Below are 15,157 nucleotides of genomic sequence, written 5' to 3'. Positions count from 1 at the left end.
GTGAGTCATTCATGACCAAAATTAAAATGTGCGATAATCCAATTGACTGTGCCAGTGACTTGTGACCGGTGATAAGTGCAATGGGTATGACTGGGTTTTGCTTTGGCTTACACTGATCCGTCCCCAGCTGACTGGCTTTTCGTGCTGGGAAAAAAAACGGAATTGTTTGAAAATTAACTCTTATTGCAGAACATTCTGTAACAGAAGGTGAAGAAGTCCATGATCATGGGATCATTTGGGGCACGTGAATTACATGTATTTATGTATGTTATAAACAAATATTTGTTTTGGTGGGTTTAACTCTTCATACCGGTAGTTACAATATAAAGTCAGCTTTCTGTCCTCTGTGCCTCCCATAAATCTCCAGTCATCGCCTGCTGTTAAATGTTTCACCAAAATTGAGCAAGATACGGATTTGCAAATTGTGAAATAATTTCTTGTTCGAATTTTTTGGCAAGCACAGGAGAGACATACTGAGAAGCAGTTGTGGCTCCAGAGTTTGCCTCAATAGAACGTGCAAGTTGCCCTCAAAAACCTGCAAGATTTTACAGGAAAATCTGTAGTACATCTGGGCACCGTGTATCTACATCGAGTGAAACATGTCCAGACTGGGCTTATCCAGTCAAGGACAATAAATAGGTTATTGGAAGAAAAAAACCCAGAAAGCATTACAATTTACAATATACCTTTGAAAATATTGCAAATTAATCAATATAAATGAACTGAAAAATTATGACCTCAGCTCCTGTTTAATCAATCACCCAGGTATTAACAATTGGGTAAATATGCCATGACTAGACCAGTTGGTGACATGAAAAAGTGAATGTGACCTGGCGAGTACTTGCACGCTCTATTATGCTGTATTAAATCAAAACAAGTTTGTGCAGCACCTGGTTAACTAAGCAATGATTGGTTTTTTTTAGAGGCAGAAAATAGGCAAGGTATCTAGATTAGAAAGGCAAGCACAACAGTTGTGGTCACGGAGATGCTAAGAACAGAAATTTACTGATTGCAAATCAGGTTACCAGTTAATATGTCATGCAATTTTATGCTTGTCATTGGTTTTCTGCTGAGTTGCAGTTGCTGCTCTCATACATGAACAGTGTATGTGCAAGTACATGCAACAAGTTATAGATAAAATCCTAGTCATTATGATATACCCCGTATACGTATGCCCTCTTTGCCGGCTAAAATGGAACCGTCGGCGAATTCCGCAAAATCCTCCAATTGCCACCATGTACAAATTTTATTCAGCCTTAATCCTCCAAAATCATCCATTATGTTTTGAATTTGTTCTTTCGTTATTTCTTGAAATTGTTCAGTGGAGGGGTGACCATTGCCTCAATCCTTCAAAATCCTCCAACAATCACTGTTTATAGGTTGAGGCAGTGCCAATGACGTTTAGAAGCAGTGCAGATGATGTCGAGCATAATGCAGGACTCAATTATGCATTGCTAAACATTATACGGGGTACATGTACCGGGCCAAAATCAACCGACACTTGTTTTGCCATTCAGCCTTAATCTTCCAAAATCCTCCAAAACTTCCTGGAGGATTTTAGGGAATAGGGTTAGGGTTAGGGAATTCTCATTAAAAAAAATTACTAAATACCACAGAAAAGAGCAAGTACTTTTCAAAACTACGAGGCAACTTTTAAAACTACACTAACCTTCTAAATGGATAACAATATACATGTAATTTAGCAAAATGTGAAATTTTGTTTGGGTTGGTACTTGTAACACACATTTGTGTAGTACTACACTATTCTTGCCCTATGCAAACTGCATTTGTAATTTACTAAAAACAACGAAGCAATGAAATAAAAAAATCAAGAAGTAGGCTATAACTATTTGCTATTCTACACGACTGGAAGTGAATTAAAAAGAGGTTTGTGATCTATAATTTGAGAAAAAAATCTATGTAAAAAGCTAGAAAGACTAGGTAGTAGAATAAACAGAAATGGTTGAGAGTCGTTTGATAAAAAGGGTACTTTATGTCAAGGAGAGGGTGCTTGGCCATGCAAAATCCATGCAGTTACAGAAGTGGGCGTATACACTTACACGTCACCAATCGCGGCTGTGACCTTTGACACAGAGGTCAAAGAGGCAGGGGAGGAGGCATCCTCCCTATCTGTCTGCTTACTGCTTACGAAGTAGGGAAAATGGGGGTGTCAAATCATGGGCAGGGTTACAAAATGGACGATTTAGGGTTAGTACATGTATGGGGTAACAATAACATAGCTTGTTACATTGTTTCTATAATGTTTACTGGTATAAATGATCGCGTAAACCCTGTCAAAATGACATTTTTGTTTCACTCATATCCTTCCTTGCACACCAATTGTCAGTGCTGTGGTCGAGTCCCTGCAAGTCCAGCACAAGTCCCTGCAAGTCCATCACAAGTCCAGCACAAGTCCATCACAAGTCCATCACAAGTCCATCACAAGTCCATCACAAGTCCATCACAAGTCCGTCACAAGTCCATCACAAGTCCGTCACAAGTCCGTCACAAGTCCGTCACAAGTCCGTCACAAGTCCGTCACAAGTCCGTCACAAGTCCGTCACAAGTCCATCACAAGTCGTTCAGTCTCAAGTCAAGTCAGGAGCTATTCAAATCAACTGTTACACAAGCATTCCTTTGTCATTGATCATCAAGTTACTTGTGACTGGACTTATGAAAGGATTGTGAATGGACTCGGCTACAACACTGTGACTTGTTTCACTGCAGGCAGCGATACCTCTATTTCATTTTCTTGTATGTAAAAAATCCTGACACAATTGAAAACACAAGCTGACTGCTGTCATGCAGGACGTGCATAAATATCTTATAACCCATATTATGCCTTCAACAAAATGTTTAAATTCTGAACAAAACAGCGCATCTCCAAATTTGCTTGGTGAAACCTTGACCAAAAACTATTATGAAGTAAAATGTCATCCGGTAAAAGTATAGTTTAACCCTAACTCCCAAGCGTCTTTCACTAGGAACTGGACCAAGTCCATCAAAATCCATGAATCGCTGTGCTTTTAATACAAAACTATACATGCCATAATGGAATCCACCACTGACGCACTGGTTGACATTCATTGACTTGCTACACATGGCTTTTATCATAATAGCAGTATAGGAAGCTAGGCGAAAACCAATCGGATACCCCTAGCACTGCTTCAGGCCATTAGGCCCACGTCCTCCATTGATATTTAGTCACGCCAGGCCTTCTGGACCAAGTCCCCCAAAATCCACCAAAATGGAGGGGTGGATTTTGATGGAGTTGGGGTGGTTAGGGTTGAACCAACAACTGACGCAAATCCCATAAATTGTCTTTTCAACATTCAAAGCAGAATTTCTGTGAATGCAATAATCATTAGTCTGCTTTCATTTAGTGTTTTGGTCTTCTAGCCAACAAGACACCTCATAATAATGCAACTCTCCTACAGGTTCACACCACCACATCCAAATCCAAAGAAATCAGCTACATTCACTGCATTATATTCTACATCTAGGATCAATCTGCTACTAATCTATGAAAACTGCTACTAAGTTCACACTCCGCTGTTGTCGTGGTTGTATTGCTGGTCAGATCCCACATGATCAAAACCATGATAGAGGGGCAGATAGGGGAAACATTTGGGGGAATTGTGCCTTTGATGATACAAGCATGACATGTGACACACAGTCATCAGAGTATGTCTTAAGAAAGATATTTGGCTATAGGGCCATCGCAGATTTGTCCTTTGAAAAAAATACAGGTACCGGTACAATAAAAAGCAATTTTAATTTTTTTTTAAATGGTTGCCATTGCTTGTTATTCTACCTATATTTGTTCAAAGGACAAATCTGTGATCGCCCTATCGACAAATATCTTTCTCAAGACATACTCTGACTGTGTGCCAAATGCCATGCTTGTATCATCAAAGGCACAATCCCATCACCTATCTGCCATACTACGACACCCAATGAAGGCGGCCATCTTGGTAGGCAAAGCAGCACAACACATTGCGAACCACTATAGATCACTAGTATCTTGAAGCAAGGCTACATTCCACCAAGATGGCGGAAACAGGAGTCATGACATCATCTGCAAACTCTCTAACATCTGCCAGCAATGCTGACATGCAACCACTTCAACAAATTATGAAACAAGTTGAAAATAATAAATAAATTCGTAAAAAAACCTCTAAAAGATGAAGTGGCTTACCTGACTTCTTCGGAGACGCTGACGGGCGTAGCTGTCTTGCGACCACTGAGGGCGCTGTTGGAGCGCGATGGGTCTTCCTCCATCAGGATCTGACGCAGGATTTTGTCTCCTTGCACCTCAAAATCAGAGATTTCTTTCTGCTCCAGTGAACTAAAGGAAAACAGGAACAAACAAGATAGGCATGCATCATCAATGCTGAAAACTCTGAGGCTTCTAAACAATGAATAATACTGTACTTCATATTTGAAATTACAATGTATTTACTCATTGAAAGAAATCCAGCTGTTACACCTATAACAGTTGTAATGAAAATGTAACACTTTGCTCTGAGTTTTACCAAAAGCTTTTCACACTTTTGCCATTGGGGCTGCCTTCAGAGTTTTGCTTTTGACGACACACACACATGTATGGCCTGAGAGAAAATCTGACACATATCCCATTTATTATAAGATGGAATTTTTTTGGAATTTTTTTTACATCAGATTCAAACCGGCCAACCGATCCCGTTAGCTCAGTGGTCGAGTGGTAAGACATCTGCACTAGAAAGCAGGAGGTCGTGGGTTCGAGTCCCACCCGAGTGATTTTTCCAACTTTCACTCGGGAGGTAACACACTGAGTATACAGTGTTTAAAAACGTCGGTGAAGGGCAAAACCTAATTTGATGTATATCCCATTTCATCATCATCATTTCACAGAATATTCTAATGAATATTACTTTTATTTGAAAGGTGATGTAGTTCTGTAAGTACCACACGGAATTACTTACACTCTGAGTTTGACCAGCTTGTAGTACGCCGTCAAGTCTCCGCTCTGTTTGATGTCCTTGATTAGTTTACTGTGATCCACAAGCTGATGACGAATCTAAACCAAGAAAATGATTATAACTCAATATATAGATCTCCTTTAGAGGGTCCATCCTCCACGAAAGAATTTTAAAATGCCTGCTAATGTTTAGTCTTTAGTGAAAGGGCAAAATATATTGGAAATCAATCACACTGTCAGGCTTCTCATAATGCAGGTATTGGAGAACTCGCCATGTATCTTACACTTGTAAGCCAGTCAATATCACAGCGAAGTTAGGTACGGACTTGATGCATTTGATCAGAACTTGTTGGGAAGTTTACAATTTGGGAAGTTTTCCGACTGTCTGCACTAGACTTAATTTGGTCACGTTGACAAGTCTTTGTACGTTTTACCAAAAAGGTCCAATGCAAACACTGCTTAAACCTAAAGGGCCTTGCGCGTCTTTTGATACCAAAAACATAAAACTCGACCAAGGGTTGCCACGCAGCGAAACATTTTCCTGAAACTGCATTTTCCCATATACATCGTGTACACAGAGCAGAGTTACCATTCGTACATATGAATAATTAATTAGCCATAATTCCAAAATCCTTTGACCTATAGTCATGAAATGTCTTGGGTAGGTTCATGATGATTTGCTCTATGCATGTACCGAGTTTCAAAATTTGTCGTCACTCGATGCCCGGCTGAGAGATGGTCAAAATAACCCAGCCCTTTTAGAGTTAAGTGTGTGAATTAAGCTTTAAGTACCTCAGCAGTGGCTTAATAATTGAAAAATCTTGACGAAAGCCCCAAAAACGCCTCTGATTTGAACGATTTTGAATGCCCTTTGTTCCGCTCAATAGACTTTGTGCATGGTGTTTTCGACCATTTTCCAGAGCCCTGTGGATGAGACACACAACATGCGCATACTGGTTTGCATGTGTATGACACTATTCACACTAAGTATGTGCAAAAACCCGTAGCATCTTTCAGGCATGCAACTGGGATTTTAGAAAAAAACGAGGAAACTCAAAACCACGCAAGATTTGCAGTGTTTTTCAATTCGTAATGGCATTCATGAGAAGTAAAAAACGAGGAAATCAGCAGATCCGAAGAAAAGTTGCATGCCTGGTCTTTGCATGAGCATCAGGCTTCGTCAGCAATGTGTTCCAATGTCTCTCCATGTGGTCTCCCCCACACTCCCCTTTGTTTCTGTTGAGGGGTACATGTGCACAGAGTCCAACATGTCATCAATAATGCCAACATCTTATTCAATGTAACTTAAACCTCCAAGCTACAATTTTCTAATCCTAACAACATTTGTTGACAAAATACACAAAAAGAACAATAGTGGCATCAGTACGCATTTCAACTAATTTGTAATATGCAACATTTTAAAACTAACCCAACGGTAAAGCGTTTTGCATTGAGATGCAAGTGACATACATCATTTCTGCATGAATTTTTCATGCGCAATGGAAATACAATCTTATGACATTAAAGGGACACTAGGTCCTGGAACAGCCCAACTGGGCTACAAAACGCGCTTTGAACGAGATGATGTTAATCGGAAACAACATTTAAAAGTAGGATATAAACATCCACACAACTATCCTTTAGAAACTGGGCCTTTTTGTGCTATTCCTGTATTTTGCGTGCGAGAACAAATTTCGGGGTCCACTTTTGCGACCCCATAAATTCGAGCTGTTTGGATGGTAGTTGTGATTCCATTTGTAAAGTGTTCGCCTTTAGCGGACGTTGAAGAAACCACATTTCTTGCATTGGTGATTGGTCACCGCTGTTTGCGAGACACACAATGTGTATATCGTACACTGAGAACGACACAAAAAGCGTATTCGTACTCCGTCGAGTCTGATGTAAACAACCAGGGATTTTTCCTCTTTTCTCGCGAATGGTAAGACATTAGGTTGGTTTTCTTTCAACCAGATGTTTGAAATTGGCTAAGTAAATAATCCAAAACATGAAATTTTCAGGGATTTCAGGAGCTAGTGCCCCTTTAAGTTATAACTACCGGTATCCAATACCTTTCAGCATATTAAACTCAGATAAAAGAATCCTTTCTTCAAACCATACAGGAGTAAAAAAAGAACCTGAATTTTGACAAATTGGTTGTCACAATGTTTCTTGCACTGACACAACGATTTCTTTTGTAAACAGGAAATGTACCTGTAATCCCAAGACCTGTTTGTACAACGCTGCCACGTTGGTCTTGGTAAACTCCGCCGTGGCTTTGCTGACCTCCGCGGCCTCTTTGACTCTCCCGGCATCCACGTGACACTCAATCAGCGCTATCATCAGCTGGGCCCGCCACTCGTAGTCCTTGTCGTCGATATCGTCCAGGGCCTTGACCACTGAGTGTAAGCTGATGGACAGGTACTGGCGGTAGCCCGGCTTGAGGAACGGACGGCAGAACTGCCAGAAGAGGACCGAGGCATTGTAGACGAGGAAATGATATCTGGAAAATAAATGATGATCAGATGGAATCAAGGGTGAGATCGAGGGATGAATGGAAAATCCATGAAATAAATCGACAGAGGGTTTCAGGGTTGACGAAGGCCCAGGAGCAACGTAGGGTATACATGTACATGAAATACAATTATGTCAACATACCATAGCTAATGGGTAACAATTTCTTCTACATGTGGTTCATATATGCATATCCCCAAATACATACTTGCAGGAAATACTAAAGGGTGACAAATATGTGTACAAACCTTTGGTTTTCCTTAGCAAAGTTAATTGCCTTCAGCAGATAGACCACAGCTTTTTCTAGTTGTGTCTGCAATCAAAACAAAACAAAATGACTGAAGGAACAGAATTAGGAAAGAATGTTGCATCCTGACGCCACTTTTTTTAATCACATATAGGTCTCTCTCAAATGACGTCACTTCCTACAGATTGCCACGTGCATCGGCCTTTTGGGCGTCAAATTGTCGTGACCCGCATTGGCTGCCCCGTATTTCGAAGAAATTTTGAGCAATATGCGCTTGTTTAGAACATTTTGCAAACTGCGCACACACGAACCTTATGGCGTTGAATAGGCGTAGTTTTCGTACGAAAATGTCGTCCTATGAGAGAGATACATTATCTCAATGAAGGTCAGTCATTGCAAAAATGTTGAAAAGAGATGAATCTGGGACTGATGGAAACATTTCCATTTTGTTAGAAAATACTTTGAATATATGCAGTCGACTCTCCATAGCCTTTGTACACAACCAAGGAAGTGGCGTCTGGATAAGTGCATTCTTTCCTAGAATGACATAATTGCCAATGTGCACAAACTGAGAAATGGTCTTATATATTATTGTGTGCCCCTGTTCTTGCATCGTATATGGGACACATATGGAGTGAGTGGGGGTGACCCAAAATACCCCCGTCCTTAAAGGGTTAAGCTGCCTCTGATCAAAATGGGAAAATAAATATTAGAAATGGAAGCTTACACTATCTTCAGCTGATGTGGGTGCCAACAGTTGGGCCTGGCATAGGTACGCTCTGCACAGAAACTGGTTGGGTGGCGACGCTTTCATGAAAAACATCTTGAGACATTCCTTGGTGATATCGACAAGACCATACTACGAGGAAGAAAGACAAAACAGTTTCTCCCTTTAAACTAGAATAATTATGTGGCTTTTTCAACAAATTTACCTCGCGTGTTTTTAAACACCCCTCTAGCTATATGAATCCAAATTTCATGTGACACTGGGAAAGTGTTTAAAGACCAGCCAGTCATGTCTTTATTAACCGTTTGAGACCAGCCACGGACAGGCTCTCGACCAACAAGAATGGGTAAAATGTCTTAGGTATTTATGAATGATGATTGAAGGTGGAAAACACTGTACACATTGTCTGACGAAATCAGACCTTGTACCTTTAAAGGTACATGTATTACATAAATCTAAATCTATTTTTTTTATGGAGAAAATTTAGTGATGAGACTATCAACTGGGACTTTAAATTATTACACCTTTAGATGGTTTAGGTATTAAAAACCTGCACTGGCAAAGTTGATTCATACCAATTGTATTAAAACAGATCAAGGAATGATTAAAGCAAGAGTACTGTAAGTGTGCTGACTGAACAATTCATTGCTATTCTACAAGAATTTAAAATTCAAACTTCGAAAAAACAACATTTAGACTCTGACCTTGACTTCAATCAAAACAATGATTTGGGGTAAATATGCAAAACTTACACATACAAATGTATTAGTAGAGGTGATGCTCATGAAGTAGGGGTGTTTGAGTGTGTTAACATCTTACACTTTGTAATTAAGTGGAATTGAGTCGATTTCAATGATTAAAATAACCCTCAATCAAATGCCAAAAAAAGTGATCTAAATCAGTGATTAAAACAAAATTGTTTGATTTAAATCGCAAGTTAAATCAGCCATTTAAATCAATGTGACTTAAATCAGCCAAAGCTGGGGGCATGACTGTGAAAGTGCTTGTTGAAAAGTCTAGTCACCTGGAAGGCAATTTCTGCACACAGCACATAGAGATCCTGGCCAAACGGTAAGGGTCCATCTGACGTCGGTTTAGTCTCTGCAGCGGTCTTGAGCTGATCGTACGCTTGATGAAGGAAGGAGCCTTCTGATTCAACTGCAGTATTTAGGAATAGTCCAAATCAAGGTCAAGAATGGCAGTGCAGAGTTGAAACTGGATGGAAAGATTTTCTTTGCGTCACACTTTTTAATTTTTTATTTTCCACCGAGACAAAATTTAATCACCTTTGAAAGAGATCAAGCATTACACACACACAAAATTCACCTACATTGGCCACGTTAACTTAAAGAATAATTACTTCACAAATTTCAAATTACCTGCACCTGACAATAATTTAGGCATACATTTTTTCATGCATTATGGGTGCAAAAGCAACCCAAAATAAAAGGGTTGAAAACGTCAGAAAATGGAGGGGGGAAGTGTTTTGGTGTCAATAAAACACACAAATAAAAAATTGGTTAGGAAAATGTGGCCTTCACGATGGGCCGGATTTAGCCCATGTTTTTTTATTGGTGTTACACACTGGGGTAATCTATTACAACCTTTGGGCCAAGGTAACTCAAAAAATGTGGGACTCTCAATACTGTGCACGAGAGTCCCAAATAATAAGATACTGAAAACAGGCAATACAAGAAAATAGACTGGCACATGACATGAAACAACCAGTCCACACCCCTTTAGTACATTAACCAACTGTCACTGTGTCAAAAGGAACATCTGGTACCCATTCTCTATTCCACACATTCTCTCCATAGTCATCAGGTCATGCCACCAGACTACTGAGGGTCAATCTTTTCACAAAGTTGGGCATTGCACCAGTCTAGTCTTAGGCTTCAAATTGAAATCACTTGGCTTCACTAGTTCCCAGGTGTAAAGTGTTGAAGAAATGTCTTCTTTAATTAATTAAAAATTGAATTGAGACATCAAACTTGGCTGGCAAAATACTGAGGACTTTGTTGTTGCCTCATGAAAATTTTGTCAGCTGAATATTGAGTTAATTTGGACTGAGTTTGTTTTGCATATTTTTCTGCTTTCAAAGTCCCAGTCTGGATGTAGACCATGCAAGCAATGATAAAAATATTTAATTGTTCTTTGGCATCCTCTCTCTTCAAAATTTAACATAGATTCACTAATTAGACCTAACGTCCTAGCCATTACTTTTAGATAAAGAATAAGTACTACCATGGAGCTATAAAAAGGAATACTATGAGTGTTGTGCACAAGTTATATGCTGAAGTATTTCATACATGTATAGTAGTAATTGTGTAGCTTTGGGTGTGGCAAAGGTTACGGTAGCTAAAACAGCGGGCATGTTTGAAACCCTATTTTCTTGAGTGATAAACTACCGGTAGGCCTAACGTTAAACTTAGGCCTACAGTCAACAGTAAGTTGAATAAGCATGTAATTTAGGACCCCGTTCCATAAATAAGAGAACGAAAAGACACTTTTATGTTTAGGGACTGTTTAGGTTTACCAGCAGGAACCATTTTGCATTTTATAAAAAAAATTAACATAAAATTACAAAAACCTAGAGTTTTTACTATTTTAGACCTACTTTATTTCATTCAATGATGAATAAAAAAAGACTGGGGAAGAATGTGGCACCCTGATGTCACTTTTTTCATCATATTCCTACGTCAACAAAAGTCAGTCATTGCAAAAATGTTAAAAAGACATCCATCTGGGACTGAGAAACATTTCCAATTTTGTTAGAAAATACTTTAAAAATACTCTTGACTAGGGCCTATATCTCCATAGACTTTGTACACAACCACTGACAACCAGGCAACAGTGACCAACAAAGTCATTCATGAAAGTGGCGTATGGATATAGGCCCTCCCCCTATTTCAATTCTTTCCAAAGGCTGCTTGGGGCTGCAAAAGTCATTTTGGAAACTCTGACAGTCATTTGCAAAAGTCATCTGTAAACGGAACAATTAAATAGGGGTGTTCTAAACTACACGACTACCCATTCAACGTGTTCAACAACGTCAACAACATGCACGAGCAGAACGGCGCGGCAACGGGGTTTTCGAATCCGCCAAATCAAATGAAATTGACAAGACAAGCGACTTATTTAAAAGATGCAACGATAACGTCAACTGGTAAGCTCAAATATACCTCCATACTGCTGAGCAGCAGAGAGAAGTTGTCTTATATTGCTGTCCATAACTGTCAAGTCTTCAACATTGAAAAACGAGCTTTAAAGAACCATTTTACTGCACAAAGTTAACATTCTGACGGCTATCCTCCATTCACACGATATCCTGGCAACGGATACCGCTCTGGCGCTTATTGCTATACCGTACGTACAAAAGTGACAATTGATTGATTTAGCCAGTGCTAAAAAATATTTAGTTTCTCTCTTTTCCATATTATTTTTACTATTTGGGGCAGGAGAACGAGAGGAATTTTTTTTTTTTATGTCCACATAACAAATCTAGGGCTTCCACCAAATCACTCTAAAACTGCAGATAAAACTTTGTTAGTTTGTAACGTACTAATCTCAGTGTTTGGTGTGCGGTTGATAGACATTTTACAGAGAACGTTTAACACAGCAAAATCTCTTCTTTTTGTTCCAGGAGTGCATGGGGACATTTAGGAGCGTACCGTTGGCTGTTGACGGTTGTCGTGTAAATCTCTGGCCAGAAACAAGTTTACTAGGCCGAAAGTTAATCCCCTGCAAAATAACAACTATGTGTGTTAATTGAGTGCGCAGCCTAATTATGGAACACTTTGATTTTATTCATACCACGTACCGAAACTTCTTGCACGGTGAAAAGTCTGACATGATGATGATCTTGCCTCTTCAGTACGTGGCTGCGGGGGGGGGGGGGGGGGGGGGGGGCGGTAGGGGATTGGCGGAGCAGTTAGTGTATGGGCCGGGGTTGGCGGGGGTGTTGGCCGTGTCGGAGGGGGTGGCAGGGCCGGTGTTGGCGGGCCGGGGGCCGGGGGTGAATTTGTTTCTGCATAGGGGACGTTGAACAAGGAGGACAATATGGTCCCCAATTCCCGAAGCCCCAATTTTAAGTTCGCGATGTGTACAAGACATATGGGAGGTCTTTCAGAAAAGTTAGTCACGTAAAAACAAAAGAGGGACAATAGTCCCCAATTGCAGGTATGCTACAGGGGCACATGCTACCCTGCTATACATGTCTCCCCCTCCCCAAACCGGTCTACCCGATGTTCCCCGATACCTAGTCTATATGTTCCCCAATACCGGTGTTCCCCCGAAATTAGGGTTCGGGTTAGGGTTAAGGTTACAGGGTAAGGATTTCGGGGAACATCGGTCATGATTAGGGAATATGATTATCGGTCATGATTTGGGACTTATTGGTATGCACCCGGCCCCATCCCTCCCCACTCCGACGGAGGAATGAGCTTATATCTTTAAAAACGGATTCAATGCCCCTCCAGAAAATGACCCCCCCCCCCCGGTTATAGTGCACCCCCAGCCCTTACAGAAATGTCCCATGAGCATCCCATGGGATTCCCATGGGGTCCCATGGGATTCCCATGGGACCCCATGGGAAACCCATGGGGTCATCAAGAACACCATGTAAGTTAAAATGATCATCATGGGAAACCCATGGGAACACCATGGAGATTGCATGGACAACATGGGAACACCATGGGGATTTTACGAGCTCCATGGGAACACCATGGGGATTTTATGAGCTCCATGGGAACACCATGGGGATTTTACGGACACCATGGGAACACCATGGGGATTTTATGGACATCATGGGAACACCATGTTGAATTAATGAACACCATGGGAACATCATGGGAATTTATGGACACCATGGGAACACCATGGGAACCCCATGGCGATTTTATGGACACCATGGGAACACCATGGGGATTTTATGGACACCATGGGAACACCATTGGGATTGTATGTCACCATGGGAACACCATGGGGATTTACTGGACACCATGGGAACATCATGGGGATTTTAGACACATGGATACACCATGAGGATATGGGGATTTTAGACACATGGGTACACCATGAGGATTCGGACGCCATGGGAACACCATAATGTGGGTGATATAAATCATGGATACAATGGGAACACCATGGAGATTTAAAAGGCAGCACGGGGACACTGCCGGGTTATACTGGAGAACATGCATGTGCCATGAAAAACCATCATAGACCCAATTGCACTCCCAAGTTATAGGCAAACCTTTCTTTGATTTAATTACTTATTCGCCTAGCTGTAAATTTGAATTCAATTAAAAATATTTCCCTTGTGGTCATAGAGGTTATCAAGAATTCTATTTGTTAAGCTGACCATGGGAAACTCCTGTGGATGTTCACCAATTGAACACAATGGGATAAACACCATGGGACACCATGGGAACACCATGGGAACACCATGGGACACCATGGGACCACCATGGGACATTTTTGAGAGAATCTCTTACAATAACGAGTGTTGTAATTGCACATTTTTGAATATTTCTGTTGATAAGTGAAGTTAAATGATGAATACAGTATTTTTTTATGTGGACAATGTGTCATTCAAACTTTGGATAATATTGATTCATTTATTATTATGGTTGGAAACATTTATGAGAAAATAAATTGGGAACACTGTGATAATATGGTACAACTTGACAAGTGGTATGGGAGCAATAATATGGACTTTAGTCATAGAGTGCACATACCACTCCTATTACGTGGAACAACCCCCATTGGAGTTCCGTGATGTGCTTCACCTATTTGGTGAATAGTACTTAACACACAGGGTTAAAATGTATAGGAAGTTGTTATTGAAAAATACCATGGAGCAATATTTTTTTGAGAAATGAAAGGAAACCATACATGGGACAAAGCCCATACAAAATTTCCCATGGGAAAAAGCCTATGGGAAAAATCCCATGGGAAAAATCCCATGCTACATGGTGTCCAATTCACCATGCAATTCCCATGGGGTCCCATGGGAAAATTTCCCATGGGAATTACATGGGACATTTCTGTAAGGGAGGTCTCCCACGACCTCATGAACCTCATATATAAATACATAATTGATTCACGACCACATGAATTTTTGTGCAGATATTAAACTGGTGCAAGATCTTAAAGGGCCATGAAATGTGTTTTAATGCAATCCTTGAAAATGCACCTTTGTGTCCCTTTAACCTTATATTTTCAATTTAATTTTGCCATTGTCAAGGGTATTTTGGAGCCTTTTTGGGTTTTTTTTATGCTAATGTGAATTTCTATATTCATGAGCAAAAGTGTGATGTCATATCAGGCAGAAACCTAAATGTTGCAATTAGTTTATTTACAAAAAGTTGCAACAATTTTGGATCATTTCGTTGTCGTAAACTTTCTTTCATTATTGATTGGCGTTGTTGTGTCAGTTCATGGCAGTAAGCCAATGAGCAAATTTTTCTCTCCGTGAAATAATTTCAATTATCATTTTATGGTTCACTATTTCAACAGAAAAACCGTGTCTCCCTGAAATGACAACAGCGCCCTCAGTTGTCTGGAAAAGCATGGAAAATTGTAAATGTTTAAAGAAGTGCACTTTTCAAAAAAATTATCCAAAAAGGAATATCAATTAGTTTTAAAGTAGCACAAAATAATTATGATCCTAAGAAATATTCACTTTCACAAGCCCTTTAAAAATTACTCT

At 40.1% G+C, this 15,157-nt stretch overlaps 1 protein-coding gene across 2 annotated transcripts in view; it reads right to left on the bottom strand.

The window, feature by feature from the left end:
* Positions 1-11,804, bottom strand: part of LOC119739762 (cilia- and flagella-associated protein 46-like) — a 47,474-nt gene extending 35,670 nt beyond the window's left edge. For both annotated transcript variants that reach the window (XM_038214814.1, XM_038214815.1), the window contains exons 1-8: positions 11,628-11,804; positions 9,470-9,603; positions 8,446-8,577; positions 7,720-7,784; positions 7,172-7,460; positions 4,965-5,059; positions 4,199-4,348; positions 112-144 (exon numbers count right to left, since the gene is read on the bottom strand). In XM_038214814.1, coding sequence (XP_038070742.1) covers positions 112-144; positions 4,199-4,348; positions 4,965-5,059; positions 7,172-7,460; positions 7,720-7,784; positions 8,446-8,577; positions 9,470-9,603; positions 11,628-11,676 — 947 coding nt within the window. In that variant the 5' untranslated portion in view covers positions 11,677-11,804. The remainder of the gene's footprint in view (positions 1-111; positions 145-4,198; positions 4,349-4,964; positions 5,060-7,171; positions 7,461-7,719; positions 7,785-8,445; positions 8,578-9,469; positions 9,604-11,627) is intronic.
* Between the last annotated feature and the right edge of the window lie 3,353 nt (positions 11,805-15,157).

Source organism: Patiria miniata, unplaced genomic scaffold, assembly GCF_015706575.1.
Source record: "Patiria miniata isolate m_02_andy unplaced genomic scaffold, ASM1570657v1 HiC_scaffold_4, whole genome shotgun sequence".
Lineage (NCBI taxonomy): Eukaryota > Metazoa > Echinodermata > Asteroidea > Valvatida > Asterinidae > Patiria > Patiria miniata.
The sequence above is the reverse complement of the archived record's forward strand: the minus strand, read 5'-3'. Positions and strand labels throughout refer to the sequence as shown.